This window comes from Artemia sp. Qi Xiang Cuo, chromosome 15 (genome assembly GCF_049724085.1).
Source record: "Artemia sp. Qi Xiang Cuo chromosome 15, ASM4972408v1, whole genome shotgun sequence".
Taxonomy (NCBI): domain Eukaryota; kingdom Metazoa; phylum Arthropoda; class Branchiopoda; order Anostraca; family Artemiidae; genus Artemia; species Artemia sp. Qi Xiang Cuo.
The window spans coordinates 31,256,606-31,280,899 of NC_142808.1; the positions used below are offsets into that span (position 1 = coordinate 31,256,606).

General features: G+C 37.2%; 1 protein-coding gene across 1 annotated transcript in view; it reads right to left on the reverse strand.

Annotated features, from left to right (window-relative positions):
- ebi (transducin beta like ebi) overlaps positions 1-24,294 on the reverse strand; it is a 43,532-nt gene that overhangs the window by 8,588 nt on the left and 10,650 nt on the right. The window contains exons 2-6 of the mRNA XM_089101712.1: positions 23,235-23,528; positions 17,201-17,332; positions 13,363-13,560; positions 6,365-6,510; positions 4,879-5,004 (exon numbers count right to left, since the gene is read on the reverse strand). Coding sequence (XP_088957838.1) covers positions 4,879-5,004; positions 6,365-6,510; positions 13,363-13,560; positions 17,201-17,332; positions 23,235-23,528 — 896 coding nt within the window. The remainder of the gene's footprint in view (positions 1-4,878; positions 5,005-6,364; positions 6,511-13,362; positions 13,561-17,200; positions 17,333-23,234; positions 23,529-24,294) is intronic.

A 24,294-nucleotide genomic window follows, 5' to 3' on the forward strand; every position in this document is an offset into this window, starting at 1 on the left:
AATAACCGCAGATCTACCCGTTCTGTGATATTCAATCTGCTTCGTTTTTCCGTTAAAAAGTTTGTAACAACACTAAAACTCTTTTCGACAAGCTTTCTCGCAATTACCCACAGTCCAGGATATTTTTCGGGTATTTCTGCCTGCTACCAAAATGTTTGATACCGTATCCTCTTTTAAAATTTCACCTTCAGCTCCTCATTAGCTCCTCAGCTCCACCTTCAGTGCTAAGCTCAAGTAGCTCCTCTTGTTATATAATATTGCCCAATTCCGTTTCATCAAATGGATTTATGATCCAAGGTGGTATTTCCATTTTCAGAATATCTTCAAATCTGATTTTGAAATCATCCTGCAGGCCAATTAAATGTTGAACTCATGTCTGAATATCCTCATCAAGGCATTCTGCCTATGACAAGTTTAAAAACAAATTTTGTTAACAAATCTGTCAAATACCCGATGTTTGCTTTCGAATTGATCAGGTTTTCTCTTAAATCTGGATCTTCACTTTCCAGAAACTCTAATACTAATTCAAAAACAGAGTAAAATCTTGTTAAACATGCACCCTTCGATAACCAGCATACTTCAGTATATAAGAGCAATCGTTGAAATTCTTTATCTTTTTTATCGCACAACTGTGCAAATAAACGCGTATTCAATGCATTGCTTCTTATTTTGTTAACCGTACTAATCACAAATTGAAATTATTAGTGCAATCTCACTCAAATTTTTTGCTATTAGATGCTGTCGGTGTATGACACAGTGAATTGCAGTTGCCTCTGGTATAATTTTTCTAAGATGGCTGAACCATTTTTATTTTCTCTGCTATTTTTACTTGATTTGGGAAAATTGGCTCCAACTTTACCCCCCCCCCCCCACCTACGATTTTGAATAAATTACGGCAGTGGTAGCAACCAAGACAATCAACAATCATTGCTTTAATGTTTCATGTTTGTCTCTTCGGCTATCTCTTACTTGCTGTCCCTGTCTTTACTTAACTCCTCCATCACTATTGGAAGTCTTTTCTTAAATAAGAGTCTGGCTACCAACGGCAGGAGCCCCAATTGTTGCCACCGAAATAACGTTTGTGAATGGGATCGATTTTTCCATGCTGTTCTCCAATGGTGTGCGGTTTTCCAGATTTCGCTATAAGTAATGAGATATTAGGGCCGTTCTTTTACTCATCTTTGTGCTAAGATATTACACCTTTTGGAAAATGACACTTGGCAATGGTGTCTGAGCACAGACATCTCACATCTTATGATGCTCATTTGCTAACGTCTTTCAACAGTCGTTCCCAGTTATTAGTTTGCTAATCGAGGCAGTCTGAGCATCAAAGGTATCTCGTCGACGCTGTGAGCGACAGAAAAATGGTACCTTTCCCACTGTCTCTTAACATCTTCGAGCTGTCAGATCTTAGAATAGAGATGAGTTAAAAGAACGGAAATATTTGCAGAAAGATGTGAGATCTTAAATGTAAGATCTTAATGCAAAAGAACGGCTCTGTTGTAAGGTGCTCACAAGCCATCATCCCTTCTTTCAGACGTTGAAGCAAACATACTGTGCACAGTGGGTCTCTTTTCGTATTTTTCCTTCAATTTTTCAAAATATTCCAAATCTTTATCTATTTTATCAGGATGACACCTCCTTACATGATCTTCGAGCTTCAAAGCTAAAACTTTGTTGCATAAAAGGCACATGGGCAACCGCTTGTCTGCTTTTTATGGTAGAAAACCAAATTTTCAATAATCAACACTGTATTGGCAACATTCCTTTTTGGATTCAGCCATGTTTTGTATCAATTAAAAAGCATACAGGTAGGTGAATTGTGCTTTAGGCTTCAGATAACTCTTTATAAGAGAGAAGCTAGAGCTGCTGCTGCTCCTCCTCATCTGGTGCATCTTCAAACGCTATGTCTGACAGACCTTCTTCCACCAGACCATCTCCACTATCACGTGGCAGGGAACTATTGATAGAAAGACATGATGGCAGCATGAACATCCCTCAAGCCTTTCAAGTCGATTTCTAGGCATTTTTGAAGCTGCACGGCGATGCTCATTTTTTTGCTATTGAGTGACTGACGAGCCATTAAAATATTGTTCGCTGATTCATGCTTGATGTGGTTTCTACGGTGGGTCTGTACTAGTCCATAATCGGAACAGACTATGGTGGAGGAAGCTACATTAACACAAATTGCTGAGATTTTTACATCCACTCTTGTAAGCACCAAGTTCGCAAAAAAAAAAAAAAAAAAAAAAAAAAAAAAAAAAAAAAAAAAACAGCCCACCAACAAGCTACCGATTCGACAACTTTTGCAGTCTCAAAGTACAATGATTTGGAAAATAAGCAACTTTTAGAGATGTAGCTACAGACTTCAGTGTTCAAGACCCAGACAAAGTCAGCTTCAGATGTTTCGTTAAATGAATGACCATTCTTCCAAAATCGGTAGGAAAATTTAGCAAGCTCAGTGATTCGACTTACTGCATCCGTAAACTTATCCTGTGTCAGTGCGTTTACACTAAAAAGCGGATCAAATAGAGTAGTTCAGCCAGGGCGGGATCATATGCAAATATCCTCCTATTTTCTAGGTACTTGTGGATTTTCCTTTCCTCGGCCTTTTGAGACTGGCAAAAACGGTACAGTGTCCTGGAAATGCCGATGTAGCAAATTAAAGAATAGGATGACACACAAAGCAAGAGCTTCCACTCCTTCAAGCAAGTGGCATCCAAGTGAAATTGGCTTCAGGAATTTCAGACAAGCTGTTAATTGATCCAGTTTCACATCATCGAAAAACACTTTTCTGATATCCTGAATACCCTCATTTATATCACACCTTCTATCGATTGACATTTACCCTAAAGGTTCCCACGACTTTTTCATGAAGTGCATAGATCAGTAGATAGATCCCCAGCGAGATTTGATAGGTAGTTCTGGGCTGATAGTTTTGCCAAGAAATGAAATCTGCTTTTTGTTAAGGACAAAATAAGCCATGTGATGAGACCTGACAAAGGTGATGACCTTAAAGATATTATTGACACACTGGTCTAAGCTTTTCCTAACATCTCGGTAAAGTAGACTCAAAATGTGAGGGTTGCCTCCAATTACTTGAAGATGGGGATATTTATACTTCAATAGCGAGGTAGCTAGTTCATTTACGCTAGGATTATCAAGGCAAATGGTGTCAATCCCTTTCATTACATTCCTGTCTCCAGTCATAACAGGGCACCAAACTTTAGCAACTCGTTCCAGTTCATCAGCTTCAAACTGCGCAGTTTGCTGCTTGTCGCCAGTTTCTACTGATTCAAGGAAGAGCTTTGTCAGTGACAAGGACATAGTTAACAATGGGTTTCCGTCTAATATTTGTCCATCCATCGGAACAAAAAGTTTTGGCTCTTTTGCAGTTCTTAATTTCCAGTTTAATGTCAAGCGTGCTTTCAGCAAAGCATACATCCAAATACTTGATCCGCACTTTGTGATCGGAAATTTCCTTCGTAGCTGGATTTGTAGCTCTTATCGTCTCAGCAAAATATTCATTTTTGACCACAGCAAATGATATATTGCATGCTTAAAATACACGAGCCCAAGCTTTGTCGCTTGCTTCCTGTTGTTCTATGGTCACTTTTTGGATACACGCGAGTTTCGGTTGCTGCACCACTTTGGTTACATAAGGAAGAGGGAGGGAAATTGAACGAACAAGGGAAGTCGGAACTGAAGACCCATAAGTACTGGGAAGCGATGATGTTCCAGCCAAAGCGTTTGAAAGTACTGGAATTGGATTAGAGCCACCTTCGTCAGAACTGTTGGAATCAGTGCCAATATCCTCAGATTCTACACCATTGCCTCTTTCACGCGACTCCTTCTTCATGCGCAGCAGCGAATTTCTTATGGATGGATGATTTCTGTACATTATAATATTCACGGTTGTCAACTAATGCTTTTTCACAAAGCGCAAGATGATGCTTTTAGCGACAGGTATTTTTGACTAATGAACAACCGCAATGCTTGCAGAAAGCTCTGGTAACACAATTACCATTAACAATGATATCTTTATATAGCCACTCTTTGTTGACAGGATCTTGCTTTCGTGGCATTTCTTAGGCTACAGATGAAAATGTCTGAAAGGATGGGAAACAGTTTAATTTATATCCCATGGCAAATCCGACTAAAGTCAGAACTCATGATAAAAAATCTATGCTAAATTAGAGGCAATCACGAAAATTTTTGCCGTGCAAATTGTACAAATACTTCGAATATTTTTGCGTTGACAATCATGTAGGTCCTTAGATCCTTCAAAATCGACAACTTAAAACCTTGACTTAGCTTCAAATATGTAGCAGAAACACGTTGCCTTTTTTCATTTTGCTTGAATCTGTGCGCTAAAATAAAAGCCCATCACGTAGTTACATCTTAAGAAAACTTGTCACCAATTTTATTTGTGTTAAGTGCTTAGAATATTTACAGTTTCAAATTAAATAGCCTATACAAAACCCTTTTTTCTTACGTTTTCTAACCTAACTAACATTACATAAGTATCCATTTGAAAACCAAAATTCCAAAGAAAAGATTCAATTTGATTTTGTGGAAATCTTATAACAACACTTCATTCAGAAATAATTGAGAATCTAGTGGGATGATGGGAAACATTTACGTTTGGATACTAGTTGCTGCTGTGTCACCATCGCAATGCTAGATTAGAAGATTGGACGGGAATATTTACTTAAACTTACAACTTATGAAACTTACCATTACCGGGTAAGTCACCCAGTGGTAAGTTACCGTGTGGTAACTTACGTCTTGCGCACTAGAGGAAACCCTGTAAATGAAGTGAGTCATTTATAAGAAAAAAGAATATGAACGAATTAAAGCGCCGAGGCGAAAAATTACCTGAAGATCATGTACACAGGTGTCTTGTTTCATTGACCAAATTTTCAAAGTCATATCGTCGGAACAAGATGCTAACAGCTGACCTTGAGGATCCCATTTTATTGCATTCACTTCATTGGTGTGGCCCTGAAAAGATTTTTTTTTATTTCTTAAAAAAAAAAACAGTAAAAAGCACTAAGTATTTAAAGAGGTCAATACGAATTGGTCATCTTCCCTCATTCGAAGAGGCATGTTACTCCTGACTCCAAATCTCCTAAATCCACGATAAATGTTTCTAATAGCTCTTGGACCGCCCTTTAATGTATTTTGCATTATACTTCTGTATGTAAAGCTACATAAAAAAAATTCCATTATAACCACGTAAAGTAGCTGCTGATAGTATGGCTCTTGTTTTAATCCCCTGCGATTCTTTTAATGCAATAAACCCTTTTTCAAAGAATAGATATAGAGACTTCCTAACAAATGCTTCCAAGGACATGTAGAAACAAACATTTTAAATAAAGAAAGTAAAGACAATGCAAACTAAAAAGCAACCATGGGGTTGTTTTTTACATGAGACCTTTATGGGGGGGGGGGGGTAACAGAATTGTTATAGAATAAAATGAAAAAATGAGAGTTGTCATGAACTTGTTGAAACAAAGTGGAACCAAAGGTTTTAAGTTCTTGGTATACCATCCCAATATAGATACAACGACAAGAAAATTGGAATTTGCTCACACCACTACCCAAATGCGGCTAGTTTTATTCTTTCCGAGGTTAAGAAAGCTCTGTATTTTGTTTAGAACCTTAAATGTGGCATTGAGATTATGTTTTTTTTTTCATTCTCCCTGGTTTATCACTCAATTTTGGAATGTAGTTTAAAACAGTGGAATTTTTTTATAGGCCATGAATGGCATGGTTTCAGCTGAGGATTGAGGTCCTCGTCCGGTAATTGAGAATTTCTTTTCTAAAGTTGTTACACCGGAAGAAACATCCAAGTGTGTCTGTTTGAGTTTTTCCGTGAGCAATTTTTCCTTTGCACTGAAAAATAAGCTATGCTAATCAAGTTGAAAATGTATAAATGTTTGTAAAATAATTTTGGAAACAAGAGAATGTTCACAGGCTATACGACTCCAAAAACATACATAAAAGAAAGGAGATATGACGTGGACTTTTGGAAAAGCGGGAATGTGATGAGGTTAAAGTACGCTTTTTGCTATAAAAAAAAATAAATATAAAACTTATTGAACACAAGATTACTCAGTAGATTCAAGCGCTCGATCATGAAATTATATCATGTCCTTGTACTGGCCCCTACGATAACTTAATATAAGTAAATTCTCGTAGAAAATTGATTTAAATGAGCGAAAATCTAGCAAAAATATTAAAAATAAGCAAATCTTTCCAACTGTAGGATAATAGTAAAAATCGTCATATCCTGGGGAGGACCCATCGGTAGGTAGCTAATCAATATAATCTCTGAATTAACGTTCTTTCTTTTTGTTACCTGGAAAGATTTGATTGGCTTATCAACTCCCAGTTCGCAGACGTGGATACATTGGTCGGTACTACAGGATGCAAAACTGGTATTTGTTTGCCAATCAACATCTAGGGCAGGAGCCGAATGAAACGGAAACTGTTGGTTACACTGGCCTGAAATAAAACTAAAATATTAATTTTATTAAAATGATTTCTTAATTATTTTATCCTGCAATCAATTATTTTTTTTCTAATTTCTTTTTATACGAAACTAAATCTGTCATAACAACTTTTTTAGATTAACCTGCTCTTGAGAAAAAGTGAAAAATGAAACATACAACTTGAAACATATTCGAGCAGATCGACAATCGGCTGTGGAAATTCAACGGACATGTTTTATTCCTGTTTTTTTATTATTATTATCATTTATTTATTTAGTGTGTATTTTACTGTATTCTAATATACATTCCTTTTTTTAGTACATTCTTTATTTTATTTATGTATATACCATTATATTGTCGACCCCCCCCCCCCCAAACTTATAAGCTAAACTTCTGAGGAGAAATAAAAGTTGGTAATGTTCATTAAAAAAAATTTCTGATAGAAGTGAAATGATTCACCGATTGATTGATAACAACTGTTAAAATTGATTATAGTAAGGAGAAAAAGAGGGATTATTGTCTTACACGTCCTACTTTAAAAGTGTGCAATAATTCCGTTGGTTTATATTTGTGACGTATTTTAGCTACGCCAAATAAACTCTCCTTTCTTTCATCAGTTATTATATTTTACCTGATTTTGCATGTGAAATTTTGAGTCCGTAAAAAGAACGCCAAGATATTGCGCCACAACATTTCTGACCAGCGGACTCTCTGTTTCTCCAGGTGTAAAGCCTAGGTTTAACGCCAGTCGACTTCCTCCAAACGAGTTCAATCGTTTGGCCCAGTGTGTTTTCTCCTATTTTATTCAGTCCACAAGGTATGTAAACATTCCTGTCTTGTCCCAAAAATCGTTAATATATACAGGGTTTGTCCGGAAAGTAATAGGACTAATTTTCTTTCACCACAACGTTACTTCGGAGCGTGCGCGCTCCGACTGGATTCGGTAGAGGGCTTTCCTAGCTAGCAAACGAGCTGCTGGTCATTTATCTCCGAGAACCTGGAGAGTCAGGACAGGCATTTTTGCGTGACGTGTTTTCTGTAAGTGGTGCAAGTCGAAAATGCGGCGTTCGCTGAAACAGAGATACGCGATTAAATTCTGTGTAAAACTCAATAAATTTGCGACAGAGACGTTTGATATGATCAAGCAGGCTTGCCCTGATATTGCTTTAGCAAGAAGTGGTGTTTCGGTGGCACCAGGCCCTTTTAGAGGGCCAGGAAGAGGTCGCCGATGAAGACCGTGCTAGAAGACCTTCGACAAAAACCGACAATGTGACTCATATGCGCAAAGTTTTGAACTCAGACCGTCGACTAAGCATTCGTTTAATTGCCTAAATGTTAAATTTACCCAAATTTGTCGCTCATATTTTTGACGGTACATTTGAACATAGGAAAGGTGTGCGCGAAGATGGTCCCAAAAGTGCTCACTGACGACCAGAAATAGCGGCGAGTGGAAGTGTGCCAAGAAAATTTGAACATGTGTAAAAATGACCCCAATTTTTGAATAACTTAATCACAGGTGAGGAGTGTTGGATCTTTGAGTATGACTCCGAGACAAAGAGGCAATCTTCCGACTGGCACACGTTGGCGTCTCCTCGCCCAAAACTGGCAAGAATGAGCAAATCTAAAATAAAAACGATGCCTTCAATTCTTGGAAATTACGCTGGCAGCGCTACATTGACGCAGAAGTAGCCTATTTTGAAAGTTTTTAAAGAATTGTAACGATTGGCTCAATAAATATTTTTAATTCCACTCAGTCCTATTACTTTCAGGACAAACCCTGTACACCGGCATAGATTTTGTTTTGGAAAATGTACAGAGTGTAAAAGGGGAAGGAACTGAAGAGCGGTATAACTGAAAAAATATATTTCTTGGGTTTTGGGCATGAAGGAGAAGCAGTTGTTTGTACAAGAATTTTTTTAGGCGTTTATTATGTTCTATCTTCAATTTATATCTATTTGTGTGAATGAAAAAAAAACCTACAGGATTTGTCCGGAAAGTAATAGGACTGAGTGGAATTAAAAACATGTATTGAGCCAATTGTTACGATTCTTTAAAAACTTTCAAAATAGCTACTTCTGCGTCAATGCAGCGCTGCCAGCGTGATTTCCAAGAATTGAAGGCGTCACGGTATGCATTCTCCGGAATAGCATTGAGAGCAACGTTTCATGCTTCTTGGATCCCCTCTGTCATCTCGAAATACTTGCCTTTCATCGGCCTTTTCAGGCGAGGAAACAAAAAAAGTCCGGAGGGCCATATTTGGGCTGTGGGGTGGCTGCGGAAGCGTTGGGATGCCAGCCCTGGTCAGGTAGCTGGTCACGAGAAAGGCGGTGTGAGCCGGGGCGTTGTCGGCTACGATATCTTGTCGGACCCGATTGGCCCTTCGTTTTGAGTCTCTTGAGCACTTCCACATAAAACTTGGAGTTGGCGGTTTCTCCAGGAGGAACAAATTCATGGTGGAAGATGCCTTTGATGTCAAAAAAGACCAATGAGCATCGTTTTCATTTTGGATTTGCTCATTCTTGCCTTTTTTGGGCGAGGAGACGCCAACGTGTGCCAGTCGGAAGATTACCTCTTTGTTTTGGGGTCATACTCAAAGATCCAACACTCGTCACCTGTGATTAAGTTATTCAAAAATTATGGGTCATTTTTACACATGTTCAAATTTTCTTGGCACAGTTCGACTCACCGCAGTTTCTGGTCGTTAGTGAGGACTTTTGGGACCTTCTTCGCGCACACCTTTCCTATGTTCAAATGTGCCGTCAGAATATGAACGACATATTTTGGTAATTCTAACATTTGGGCAATTAAACAAATGCTTAGAGGACGGTCTGAGTTCAAAACTTTGCGCATACGAGTAACAATGTCGGTTTTTGTCGAAGGTCTCCCAGCACGGTTTTCATCGGCTACCTCTTCCTGGCCCTCTAAAAGGGCCTGGTGCCACCGAAACACCACTTCTTGCTGTAGCAATATCTGGGTAAGCCTGCTTGATCATATCAAACGTCTCTGTCGCAGATTTACCGAGTTTCACACAGAATTTAATCGCGTATCTCTGCTCCAACGAACGCTGCATTTTCGGCTTGCACCACTCACAGAAAACACGTCACGCAAAAATGCCTTTCCTGACTCTCCAGGTGCTCGGAGACAAATGACCAGCAGCTCGTTTGCTAGCTAGGAAAGCCCTCTACCAAATCCAGTCGGAGCGCGCACGCTCCGAAGTAACGTTGTGGTGAAAGAGAATTAGTCCTATTACTTTCTGGACAAACCCTGTATGTGATTTACTCATTAAGCTATATTTTATTATCGTAGTATAATCTTGAAAATCACTCGACTAGGCCAAAGAAACTGAATTGGAGATATGTTGGTCGACTTCACTTTTTAAAGTGACCACATCGCAGAATGAACTCTGTTTCCGCATCGTGACATACACAAACACTCATGGACATCCCCTGATGGCCACGCGAGAAACCAAATAGACCACTATCAACTGCTCCTCCTTCATGCCTAAAAACCAAGAAACATATTTTGTCAGTTTCACCGCTCTTCAGTTCCTTCCCCACAAACACTCATGATCCCCACAACTTCCACACAAACACTCATGGACATTCCCTGATGGCAGGCTCTTTATGGAAGGAATAAAACGAAATTGCACCGTCTCTAAAGACAAAGTCCTGAGCAGCTGATACTCAAAAACAAAGAAAGCTGCCGACAAAGCAGTAAAGAAAAGTACTAGAGAGGATAGGCTGAATAAAGTTGTAGCATAACACACTGAAATTATTCAAGCAGCCAAGAAGCTAAGTAGCGAAAGTCTCCTGGGTAAGATCGCATTTTAGCGAAGATTGTTAAGGCATCGGTGTTATCCTATTCAACATTCTGAAGAGGCCTCTTCACAGTTATCTGGACAGTAATCAAAGTTGCGACTAAATGGAAACGCAGCATAGAAGTGAAGTTTTGTCACAAAGGGGAAACCAAAAACCCCCAGAATTACCGTGGCATCTAACTTCTCTCCAATCTGGGTAAGCTGCTCTTACATATTAAACAGTCCTTTGTAACGAACTGTGAGTTCCATCGAATAAATAGTAACCAAAACTCTGAAAAAGTAATTTAGATAATAATTATTACACAAAAAGAAATCAAATTCCTACCCTGATTCCAAATTATAAGGTTCATTAAGTTAAAGTTAGGCTATCCGTCAAAAGCTGCGTCTGAAAAAATATTTGTACCAAAAAGTTAAAATATCTGGAAAGAAACCCTATCATCAAATTTAGCATATCAGAGAACCTTATTGTAGATGTTTCATGTCCCTATCTACAAAAATGTGGAATTTTGCATTTTTATTTCCCCAAAGAAAGATCCCGAATATCTGTTCATGTTTTTTTAGAAGGGTGATGGTATTGAACCAGTAGCCCTGGATGATCACAAGAGGGCTCATTTGAACGGAAATAGAAAGTTCTGGTGCTCTTTCTCACTAGCCAAAAAGACTGTGCCACGAGAAAGTGGTATTTTTTGTCATTTTGTGGCAATAAACTTCGATTTTGCCCCAAAAAGGACCTATTTGCTATCGATTGAAAATTCTGAGATAGCCAATCGATATAAAACATCAAAAACTATATTTTATTCTTTCCAGTTTTAGAGGAACTAATGCCGGATGGTGGCGCATGCGTTCCTGACAAGTCACGTAGTCCATACAAGACAAATAGTTAATTTTGGCATTTATTTTAATGCTTCAATTAACTAAGCTAATTCAGACCATTTTTCATAAAATCATGTTAGGCGATGTATAATTACGTATCAGCTATTATGAAGGAGAATGTAAGGACTCTGTAAGCGCGGGGGGGGGGGAGATGCCTCAAAGAGTATCTCAATACCCAAATTGACTAAGTCTTCATAAGCCAACAGTTAAACATAGAAAGAGATTAGAAGGAAGGGAGGGGTAGGAATTAATCTCTCTTTTCCCTTAATTTAGTTTCAGCCTGAATACGGATAGAGTGTGGTGATAGTTCCCTTCTTGTTGTAGAATAATCTTTCTGATATTTATTTTAAAGCTTCATTTGACAAAATCGGATCGCTTGATGTTTCATAAAATTAGAAACAGTGATGTATAAGAGGACCTCCGCCTTTATGGAGGAGGGGCGGTAGGTCATTGTGTAGGCAGAGGGAGGGGTCAGATGCCTCAAAGAGATAACTTTAATTGCCAAAATTCTTAACTCTCATTCAGCTTTCAGACAAATTAAAAAAAACTTTTTTTGGGGTGGGGGTAGAAATTGATATATAACCCCTCTTGATTTCTGGGAATGTTTTTGGCTAAGGCCTTTCTAACAGTGCTGGGGGGTTATAGCGCCCCTCCCAGGGTGGCAAACTTTTCTATGCAGCATAATCAGATGCCTACAGACATTGAGAAGGAAAAAAGGAGGTAGGGCATCATGACCATCGATAAGAAGTTTCTTGGGGTGGGGGAAGGCAAATGATACTGTGACATTTTGTTGTAAACGAGTTGAAATGGTAATATTTCTTATTTCATATTTATATACAGTGTTCATTACTTCTTGTTTCCCGGGGGCATCACGTCAAGAATTTTGATATTCGAATCCCCACCCTTCTTTTAAATACTCAACAGCTCTTAGTAACCAACTACAAAAAAAAGAGCGACCCTTGTCAATAGAAACTGAAATTCTAAAAAGCTTCGATTACGACGAATGCAGCAACAAATATATCATTCATACTGATTCTGAATATACAAAATATATATATTGCAAAAGATTTGATATATAAAGTCAAAATTCAGCATAAAGAGCGGGGGGTACCCCTTTTACACGTGTATAGAATTTTGTTTTGAAATGATTTCAAACAATAAGTGTGTTATTACATAAGTAAGTTCTGTTTGACATAAAGTGTGCTATACCATCTTGTCAAAAGGTTCGTGTATTTCATCAGCTTGTATTTGAATATGGAGTTTTTGGCGAAATTGCATTTTATTTCAATATCCTCTTTTTGTGTTGTAAACGATCCGTACACATTTATAATTGCTTGTTCCTTTTCCCTTCTAATCATGCAATTTTTATTCTTTATTTGCAACACAGTTTGTCAGAAAACAGAGGCAATTACAATCCTTAGAATAATCGTTCATGACTTATTCAAATTCAAATCCTTAAAAAAAACTCTTAAGAGTTTGGCAACACGCCAAGTTTGCCAAAAATCTATAAAGTTGATTAAATATTGAATTCTAACATTTATGGAAATTATTTAAGGCCTCAATTATGAAACCTTATTCCAGAGAGCATTCACGCGTCTGATAACCTTGGGTTGTTTAAAATAAACTAGATAAATATTTATTGAGGAAAGGTTCATAGTTCTTATAAATTTATTATTATAAAATGATTTTTATTATTTCTTGTATTGTTGCTATTGTAGAATGGTAAACGAGAGATTGATAATAGTTCATATTATGGTTGTGTAATTTATTTCTTCTTTTAGTTTATTTTTTACTTTATTTTCTCTTTTTTCCTTAATTATTTATTACATTTTGGGGGGGGGGGGGGGGTCAGCCATTAGAATTTTAGTTGTCATGTGTTTTTTTTTGTAATAAAATGCAGTTGAACTAGAACCAATTACAAAACAACACGACATAGTTAAGCTCGGGCTTCGGAATCACAGAGTTTTACAAAAGCGGGACCGAAACACTGTTCATATCTTCCATGCCGCGGGACTATCGAATGTAGATTGGGAACAGGTACTGCCGCCTGGGATAGAGTTTAGGCCTAAGAGAATGATAAAAGGGGCTACAGATATTCGGTGAATACCATGGGTATTTCTTTCCTTTTTTTTATTATAATTTGTAACTGAGAATCTTATGACAAATAGTAAATACCTGATGCGGCATCCCAAATAATTGTAGTTTTGTCAACTCCAGCACTGAGAATATAATTTCCTCGCTTATTCCACTTCAAGGCGAAAATTGGCCCTTTGTGTTTTTGGAGCTGGCTAACAAGCTCTCCATTGGCTTTCCAAATTCTGGCATATCCATCATAGCTTCCAGTTGCTAATAAAGTACCATCACAGTTCCAATCTACAAAGATAAAAAATCACTAAACTCCGTATTCTTATTAAAACTGCCATTTAACACAAATTGGATATGGTGAAGTGTCTAGACTAAACCTACTCCTAATAGAATTTAGTATAAACCTACCAATTGATGTTTTAAACATTCAGACTAATACCCAAAATAGATACTGCTACGACAAAAAGTGAAGAAAAACAAAAACAAATAAAGCATGCTTCAAAGTTTTACTCAACTGAGCCATCTGGCAATCGCAACGTCTTATCGTGCTCATTTTCCAGTAATGGGGTATTTAAATATATATTTTGCTTATGTCGCCTGACCACATTTCAATTCTGCAACGCTATGCAGATTATTTAATTTTAGGATAGGTTCAATCTTCAAAGGCGGATTTTGGAAGCAGCAAATTTCTGTAGCGTCGGTTTATAGTAGGTGTGGAAAAAGTTCCAAAGCTGCCAGCAGCTGAATTCGACAGAATTCCAAAAGCTGCCAAATCTGCCAACAAATTTTAAAATCTGCAAATGAATTTCCCTAGGCCATGAAAACTGTCGAAAAGCATTGCTTTTATGCTACCCCACTTTTCCATGGCGAGTCTTTACTATACATACACATATACCAAAGAAAAAAAAATGGCTTATAAGGAAGACGAGGGTGGGGGAGAGATTAGCTAAACATCTATTAACATGACCTTAAAATATCATGCAGACAATTGGACTTTAAAACTCTCAAAAGTCTAAATGAATTTTGATGCAGATTCAATCCTAGAAAGAAAAATACACAAAAATGGTTTAAGAAAATAACATTTCCTTTTATTCTCAAAAATTAACTATTTTGGTCTGAGAACAAAAAATTAAAAGACCATTTTTGGAGCTTTACAATTGTCAATAGCTCTCTTAGCATGACCTAGCTTTTCAGCAACTATATTACTGAGGCCTGAAGCTCACTATACTCCCGATTTTCGGGAAAAGACATTATAGGTCAATAGTATAATCAACAATGTAAAATCCAGGATTTGGGGAAGGGTCTCTAGTTTTGAGATCTAATTTGAAGCTACGATTGATTTTCATAGTCCTTATTTCGCTCAATAGATTCGTACAAATGTAAATAAAAACTATAAAAATTAAACTGTATTCAAAGCAGGGGACAGTCACATTCTTGATTGTTAGAAGATTCGTATTAACATGAATAAAAACTGTTCAAAATTAAAATACACCCAAGTCGGCACATCCATTTTAGTGGATATTTAAATTAGATTCAGCTGACCATTGTATACAATAGACTCCTCAAAAAATTTTGAACCATACGGTCTCGCAGCAATATTCGTAAAGCAATTTTTATATTTAATTAGTCTAACCAGCGTAAAATTTTGCACAAAAATGTATATCTGTTACAATATCAGTTACAAAGCGTAAAATCCTATTACAAAAACCATTTCAAATACTGGCGAAGCTGAATACATTGTTTCAAATGCTAGTGGCGATAACCCATTATTTTCCGTTCTTAAATGTTGAAAAAAATTAAAGAAAGGGCATTGGGCATTGAGCTCCACTTTTTTTCATTTTTTATTGTTTTACGTCATTATAAATAAATTTCTCTTGTTATTACAATAAAATACTGGAGTAATCAATTTTCTCAGAACATTCTCCCTCTCAGGATAAGTACTCTCAAACATTGGTCTTCTCTCACGGGAGTGATTTAATAAAAATAATGTCAATTTCCAAATATCAGGATTTTTGATTTTATACTCTGATAAGCATATAAGATTCAGAGACTTCAAAATATGGCTGCAAGAATCGAATTTAGATTTTACTACTTAAAACTTTTGGGAAAGACAAGACACTTTTTAAGAGAAAGAACCACATCCTAGCAAACTTCCAGCATGTAGAAGTCAAGAAGTCTGGGTAGCGCTAGTCTAAAATACAAAGCTTTCAGCAGTACAAGATCTAGAAGATTCCTTGAACACATACAAATAATTCAGTCATAAATTGTAAAGCTGGTGCAAAAGCTCCAATAAGTCGAATCCCATTAAAGACAAAGGAATAGATGAATGACAACTCTTTAATTCTTACCACTGGCTTATTTACAATAGTTGAGAACTTATGTGCAATTGAGCAGATTAATCCCGATAGAGACTGTTATTGTCATTTTTCGACAGGATCCGCACTAGAAATCAATCGACAAGGGACACTATGGTCCCAGAGACTAACATAACTTATCTTAGAAGGACGCTGCCTAGTACCAATTAGAACATCAGAGCGGACGAAATCAATAAGTTCTTAGCTGCAAAAACTATCCATTCAAATACATAAAGCTTTCAGAGGCTTTTCACATTAAGAGAACAAATGAGCAAAGCCTCCCAACTCTGAGAAATACTATTCACCCCTGATGCTCAAGAAGGCAGACGATATGATACACTAGAGGCAGAAGAATCAAGCAATCTTTATATGCGACACATAATGCAAGATGAGTATCACACTGTCAGGTGTCAACCTAATCTGTTCAGCAATTGATCTTTTAGTGCGCATTGTCACTTCAGATATCAGCCAAACCATTAGATAATCTTGAAATTTATCATTTCAGATCTGACATCTAGCAAATAATCCATAAAGATATACCCAAAATATATATGAAAAATAAAGAAAAAAACTTCTTTTTTCAAAATGGAATAAAAAATAAAAAATATTGTTTTTCTCGAGGATCTATAAATGCATCAATGAAAACAAGAGGTGCGAAACGGATTAGGCTTTACATAACAAGATATAAAACTGATCTAATAAATGCATAAAAGAGAAAAGTTGGCGAGTTCAAAAGGAGTTACAAACATTAATTTTGTAAAGCCCAATCCATTTATATATTCATGGATTCTCGAGAAAAAATTATTTTCTACTTTCTAGTCCATTTTGAAAATGATTTCTTTTAATGTTGTATTTACTATTTCCGACTTTTTAGTCTCCTGTAAGATTTAAAAATTCTTTAGTATTCTTCAAAACAAAAATTTGTCTTATCTAAGACAAACACTACTGGGCTATCAAGTCTTGTAATATAGTGCTTCTTTTAGTGTTTGCTGCCCTATCAGATATGTTGTTTTACTACATCTGTGACGCAAAGGGGTACTTTGGATGTTTTTTATTACTCTTTCATCGAAAGTGTATACACTGATAAAATTTGAAAGCAACTGAACATTCGGAAGTGGTTAAAATATGGTACACACATTTGTGACAAATATACTTATTAAAAAAAAGGAGAAGTCGGCGAGTTGAAGAAAACGAGTTAAAATACAGAGAAGAAGATATACTTCATTTATCACAATTCTTGCAATACTCAATGTAATTGCATGCCTATCTTTCTTAAAAGCTAAGACATGCCAAAAGAAGATCGGTGAAACAAAATAAAAAAAAATTATTAGTATAACACAGCTTCTCCTTGAGTTCAGGGCCTTGTATTTTTATTCTTGGTTATTCCTTAAAAATTATTAATACTGAAAGGCATAGTTAGATTAAAAAGATGAAAGAATCTTTGCAAAAATCCTATTTTTCACGTAAGGACAACTAAGTGCATAGTTCTACTGTTTTACAAAAGTTTTCAACTAAACTATCGTGGAATTCAAAGGCTTAAAAATACTAAAGTGAAAACAATATATGTACTTTACCGAGAGAGGTGACATCTTTATTACTGGGCACTTCTGCCCCTCCCTTTTGTATACAATGTCTTAGAACATTTTCACGCGTGCCTGATGCACCATCATTTAGATTCCATATTCGAGCAGTACTATCACCAGAGCCTAAAAGTGCAGAAAAATAAACAGCAATTCATTTGATACAAAATAAAACCTACAATTTTCTAGATAAAAACGATAAAATCCCATCAAATAATACTTGTCCAAAACAGAATGAAAAACAAAGGCTTTGGTATCAAAACAAGCTTTCTAAAACCAGCATTTTAGAGCCCAGGAAAATTGGACGAAAAATAGAAAAATATCTTAAGGATAATTTCTAAATAAATATTTTTCTCAGGTTGATTTCCATCGTGAATAGAAAATGTTCCGGTATTTATTTTTAGCTTTTGTCCTTCACTCTACGGCTTTGATTTGTTAACTACACTAAATTCCCTAACATTTCTGAACCATGGGAAAATAAGATACTGCAAAAACAAAACAAAAAATTAGATCCAACTCCTTGGTTAAGTTTTTAGACTATCAAAATGATGGTTGTAATCATTTTAATACTTTATGTTTAAACCATGAGAAGAGCCATCCTAGCCAAGTGGTTAGCACTCCAGACTTGAGATCCTGAGGTTAGGGAATTGAGTCCTGGTGTCGCTGGTTATTTAGTTTGGAAAGAGGGTATATGTTGTGACGTTTTTAGCTCAGCCAGAGTCAACCCAGCTATAAATGGGTACCTGGAGAAATCTGGGGGGAAAACAAGAGAAGCGTTAGATGGTTTGCTTTAACCACGCATTGCACTCCCAGCCGAAAGCATTGAATCAGAAGATCTGCGCAACGCAAACCATTGGTCAGCATGCGAGAAAGTTTAAAGTTTAAGTTCTAAATGAGAAATTGGTCACTGAGCAGTACGAGCTGAAACGCAGAGTGATATCAATAATTAGTAACCCCAATGTTTTTCGTTTTTTTTTATCAAACCTGATTGTTACAAGTACTTCTATTACTACTGAAAATCTACCGCAGGACATAGCCATCTGAGACTAATACAGCTGCACACACCCCTTTTCAATCCTAATCTGTTCAGAGCTTCACTTTTTACTCCCCCTCACAAATATTGAGGTAAAGGAGGAGACCGGAATGATAATGAGGCTGAAACTCCAACCTCTATGTAAGACAACCTGATTAGATTACAAGTTGTAAGATATGTCATTATAACTTATTAGATTGTCCCTGGAAGAAATAAACTCAAATCTGAATTCTCCCTTGGGCGTCTCTATTTACAAGTCACATTAGATCAACGCACTCGAGGGTGGGGAGAGTAAAACTTCCAGCATTACCGAATCGGTAATCTTGTCTATACTCAAAAACTGACTCAACCTTTAGAGCCACACTTCCGGGTATCTCAATAGCATAGGAGTATTGCACTCCTATAACAACATTAAATCAAACTTCCCAAAACCTACAACCGAGGCAAGCAGATAAAATATGGGCAACGGTAAATGGTAAAAATCTTACATGTGATTCTTCTAATCCCAAAATAAAACTGATTTCAAAACATAGGGCAAATTCTGAATATCTACATGATAAAACCGCCAAAAGGGTTTTGACCAATTAGCGACGCCGGTGGGTGCACGCGAGCTACTCTGCCATCCAAATGAAAGGCCGTTTTTCTCCCTCTGACCCCAAGTCTTCAATGGTTAAAAATTCTCTGTCTGGCCAGCGCGATGACTCACTCTGATCCTGGGTTTTCAGACGCTCCTAATTAGCGAACTCCTCCGAAACGTCTATTAACTCTCAGCCACAAAAAAAGAAAAAAAAGAAAGGAAGCTAAAAGAAAGGAAGAACAAGACATCTAATTAATAGCTAGGGCCGCGGGTAAAGAAATGACTTTAGATATTCAATAATATTAAGTTATGGAAATGACATTTATTTGATATTTATGGACAGGGGCCAACAACAGCCCATTATCAGAGTTCGGACAGGTCGGTTCGTTTCAAATTATTGGCTCTGTCCTATTTTTATAGGATTTCCCGGGACCAAATATAGGATTCGGAAGTCCTCGGGATCAGATCTATGGTAGATGGCGTGGGATGCCTGGTCACATAAATTCGTCATTTCCCGAGTTTTTGCATTTTTTTTTTTCAAATAAAAACTGTAAAAATAGTAAAAAACAGTACAAAATCAGATACACATACAGTGCCAACGATTGACTGATTCAGGTAAAATATTTGGAATCACTCTTGCTGCTTCTAGGGCATCAATTTCGATGTGAGGTCAGTTTTTCTCTTTGCAAGAGACTGCTCTATTCTCGCAGATTCCACCATTTGCTCTCTTTCACTTGTTCTGGACTTCACAGCATTTACATAGAAAATGGCCTTGTCTTTCAGTGTTGCTTTCTCACCGAAAGCTCGTTCCACATTTTCTGAAACTATGGGCTTTTCTGCAAATTTTTCAGCAAAGTTCAACATTTCTGGTGAGAAATTTTCAGTCTCGGTCACGAAATCTGGAGTAAAGACCCGTCCGCAAAGCGTCACAACTAGTCTTTTGATCTCTGAGTGCAGAACATGATTGAGAGGCTCTTATTTCTGGAACAGTTGGGTGAAACTCATGAACAGTTCTGCTGTGACTCGAGTTGGGCCTTCATCGTTGCACTTTTTATATAAACCACAATCTTCAGAAATTTGGGAGTGGATAGAAGATTCTTCAGTTTTTTCTCTCTTGGCACGAAGTTCAGGAAGTACTCTAAGATTGCCGGCCACTGCTGCATGATTCTAGCGAGGGCACGTCCGATCATCAGCCAGCGGTTTGGGACATGCTTCATGAAAGCATTCTCTGGCACTCCCAGTTTCTTTTGGCACTTTTGATAGTCTTCACAACGTGCAGGCCAGCCGTCAAAAATGAATGCACAAGAATAACAAAGTCAGAACTTTCTTCTCCGAACACCTGAAGACCTTTCAAGAAAGCGTTATAAATTATATGGATGTTGCAAGTACCAATATTCAACGTTCCCTTTCCCGTCACTTTCTTTTTTTTCGGCATTGAACTTGTTGCAAATACTGTTGTTGACGTTTGGTCCGTCACTTCCAAGCGTCATCAGTTTTTGAAGTGGCAGCTGACTCTGCTCAATGGCTGACATAATCTTCCTATACAGGTTATCACTTGTCGCGTGGCCCATAAAACTTGTGCATAAATGTTTGCTCTGGATTTCGTTTCCGTATCAGGACCAATATCGAACACGTATCTGTAACTCTTTCATACCAGCGTTGTTGGTTGTCTCGTCATATTCTAGTACAAAATATGACTGAATGTCCTTCACAACCATTTGCTTACAGTAAGGATGCATCGCATCGGTGATCAGACGCGTGAGTTTCTTCGCACATAGGGACAATCTGTTGGGGATCTTACCGAGGAACATCGCAAAGAAGGTTGCGACAATATGGTCTGAAGAGTTAGCAGACATGGAACTCTGTACCGTCCGAAGTGCCCATATTAACTCAGCTTTATAAGTGGCATCACGCTCACAAAACATGTTTGTACCAACTAATGGTTTATTCTTGGTTGTTTCATCAACTCGAGATTGTCCGGTCAGGTGAAGCTGTAGTGGATTTAGTTGAGCAGTAACTGCAGCTTTGTGTTCTGCAGATTATGCATATTGGTTTAGCTGAGCAACCCCAGCTCTACAATTCAGATTTGTCAAGCAGAGATCGCAAAAGAATAAGTACTGGTTGTTACCAGTCTTACACCATTCGCCAATCTTTCTACCGCTGCAGTCTATCTTAGCAACCCAAGAACTACTGGACTGGATAGGTCTCTTACTCAATTACCAAGCATCGTAAGCAAAATGGCATTCCACAATTACAAGTCCATAAAACGAGAGATTGTGGGTATATCTAATACTGGGCCGTATTCGCATCAGCCTTTAGTAGCGTTCAGCCAGGAAACACATAAGTCGCAAGAACTCACAGTCTCATAAAGCAGAGACTGCTAGCCTATATACTAATCTTCCCTCATTTCGGACAGGTCCAACATGACAAAAAAAAAACATAGGCTACTAAGTCAACACAAAAGCATAGCCCAGGCAGAAGCAGCTTACTAATCCCAACACAAAGCATTAGTTAAGTTCAAACAGCTCAACAGTTGTAATTACTTATCGATCTACACCGAAAGACAGCACAGTCTACAAGCAGAGTCAAAAGCAAAGAAAAGCACATCTTGGCTTACTTAACGAGTAGTGAAAATTGCAAATTTTCTTGGTGCTCTTCAGCCAAAATATAGGAATAATAGGATATTAGCCAAAATACAGGCATTTTACAGGAGTATATTAAAATATAGGACTTTATTGGAATTTATAGGCGAGTCCGAACCCTGCATTATAGAACATCCTGCCTTTCGTTTGGCTTCAGATGGAGGGCTTCAGTTCGGCATGCGGCTTATCGTCTGACAGCATTTTTGAAGCACCGCAGCTTCAAAGCCTTACTTGACCACTGTAGCGTCCTAATCTTAGTTAAAAGACGTATCTTCCCAGCCCTTTTCAAGAGGAAAAAAGCACACCCTGCGATTTGGCTATGCTACTTTTACATCGCGGCTGCATCCAGTATCTTTACTAAAGTTCTAGTACTTTATTGCTATTGCTCGTAGATATGTTGAACTACTCCCTTGGGCAATATTTTCATTGCCCGACATCCCCATTCCATACTCCTTGCTTCTACTTTATACAATTTAGTCTTATTAGCTTTATTTTGCAAATCCATCATTTCGCCCTGGAACTTCAAAATCTCGAAAAAAAAATCACCCATTTTTTAACATTTTCATGTCATTATGTGTAAGACTCAAATTCTTTGCGTATGAGGATAAGACATAGCCTTTCTATATACCTGATTTTACAACCAGTCAACTGATAACATCACTTCCTATCTCAATCACAGCTACCTTAATTGCCTGATTAATGACTGCAATTTCCAGTTTCACTCTTCTCCATTGATTTTAAAGCAATATCTTTCCATAACATATTACTATTAGGCAGGGGCGTGGTTTGGGGGGTGGCAGGTTCCAACAGCACAAAAACAAAAATGCGAAACTAGATTAAAATGTCCGGACTAGACTTTCAAACTAATATTGTAACAGATTTTAAATGTAATGCCTCTTTGCGTGACAATAGGATAAGCAAATTTAGAGTAAACAACTTCTTCACTTCCTCTTGAAGTGACATCATCTATTCAAGTGTTGAGAGAAATAATCTCACTCCATTCCATTTAGCAAACCCAATTTTTGGCTACCTTCCATTATGTACCCAAAAATTTTAGGCCTTTCTACATAATGCAACCCCGTCTTATTTTGGGTGTCCCAAAAAAGTATCCAATGTTATTGAATGTTCTAAACAATACAGCAAATTAATAAAAAGTATAAATGTCATGGTTGAAACAGTGAACCAAAAACCTAGAGTGTACAAAAAATTCAAATGTTAAAGGAAGTCAATTAAGACATCATTAAGACCATTGTGTATATTTTGTTAATGAATAAAATTATTTTAAAGGGATAAAGATAAGCTATCTCTTAATTTTTTAAATTCCTTTTAGGAAGTAGAAAGATCACTATGAAATGTAAAGCAATACAAAGAATGATGTTGTTACCAGGAGGGGGGTCTATATACCCCCCCCCTCACGTCTCTTTAAAAAATGTTTAGAAAGAGTGCTAAAGAAATATGACACCTTAATTTATATAATGGTTAAAAGGATTTTTTCCATATTCCAATACCCCACATAAAAATCCTGGCCCTGCCCAAGACTGGCTTTATCCAAAAATACAGTAATGTGTGGGCTCACAACCAGAAAGTGTTAAGGGAACCCATTATAAATAGTTTTTTTTGTGCAAATTACCAAATAATAGCAACTTAAATTCCTATTTTCATTATAAATTCGAAGACCAACAAAAAAGTAAATGCAATCCTAAAGCCATCATTTCCCAAAATACTATCATAAAATTGGAGATTCTTATGAAATTTCAAAGTATTATACATTTATACCTGAGGCCAGAAGATCACTGGTAGGATTCCATGCACAAATAAAAACCTCAGATTCGTGACCCTTCAAAGTTTTGGCTTTTTCAGGGGGAATTTCTATAGAAGTGTCAGCTTCCATTGGTTCACTTGGTTGTGGGATACCAGATATAACCGGTTCTCCTTTGACAGAAGGGATGTTTGCAAGCTCTCCATTGCCTTCTTGTTTCTCCACTTTGACTGTTTGTTGTTGTGGTTGTTGAGCCTGTTGTTGTCTATTTGCCACCACATCTGGCATGACAGCATCAATCAGTGACAGACCTGGATAAACACAGAACAGAATGCATTCATTGAATACAATAACTTAAAGCCCAAAGGAGTTTAAACAATGCACAATAAAGAATGTTACTTCAAGGTCTTAGAGACATGATATAGAAATACTCTTAACGGATTCACTACAAAGGATATGAAAAACAAAGTCTCAAAGTCAACAATATTAGGAAGAAACTTCCATAAGATTCTCCTTCTTTAATTGACCATTCTCTTGAAACACTGGTTAATGCAATGAAACTATTTTTTTTTTTTTGGGGGGGGGGGGGTACAATTTCAAATGATTTGGAATGGGATTGTAAGGTGAATGTTTTTTTATGATGACAAAACCTCCCTCTTTGAGCTCCCTAATGGTTTCAATGTCCCAAACACTAAGTGTTTAATTCTCCCTTATTTTATACCGCCACTACTTGACTGCACCTACATTATTTGGCATCCATCTCTGCAACAAAGTGTTGACAGGACAAAGACAATTAAACTCCCTTAAATTTCTGTTTTTTGTAAATATGATCCCCCCTTTTGTGGAAAGGAGGGTAAAAATTTGCTTATGCTTTGTTTGTAACACTCTAACTGCTTAAACAAAGTCGCTTTTTCATTGTATTTTCTTTTTCGCTAGACTTGTTCTCAACAGAAAGATAAAGGAATTCCCATTCCTTTTACTCAAATAGCATTTTCAACTAAAAGATAAAGGAAAACTTTTCAGAGAGCAGATTATTTCGATAGCTATAAGCTATGAACCCAAGAACATCAGCCAGAT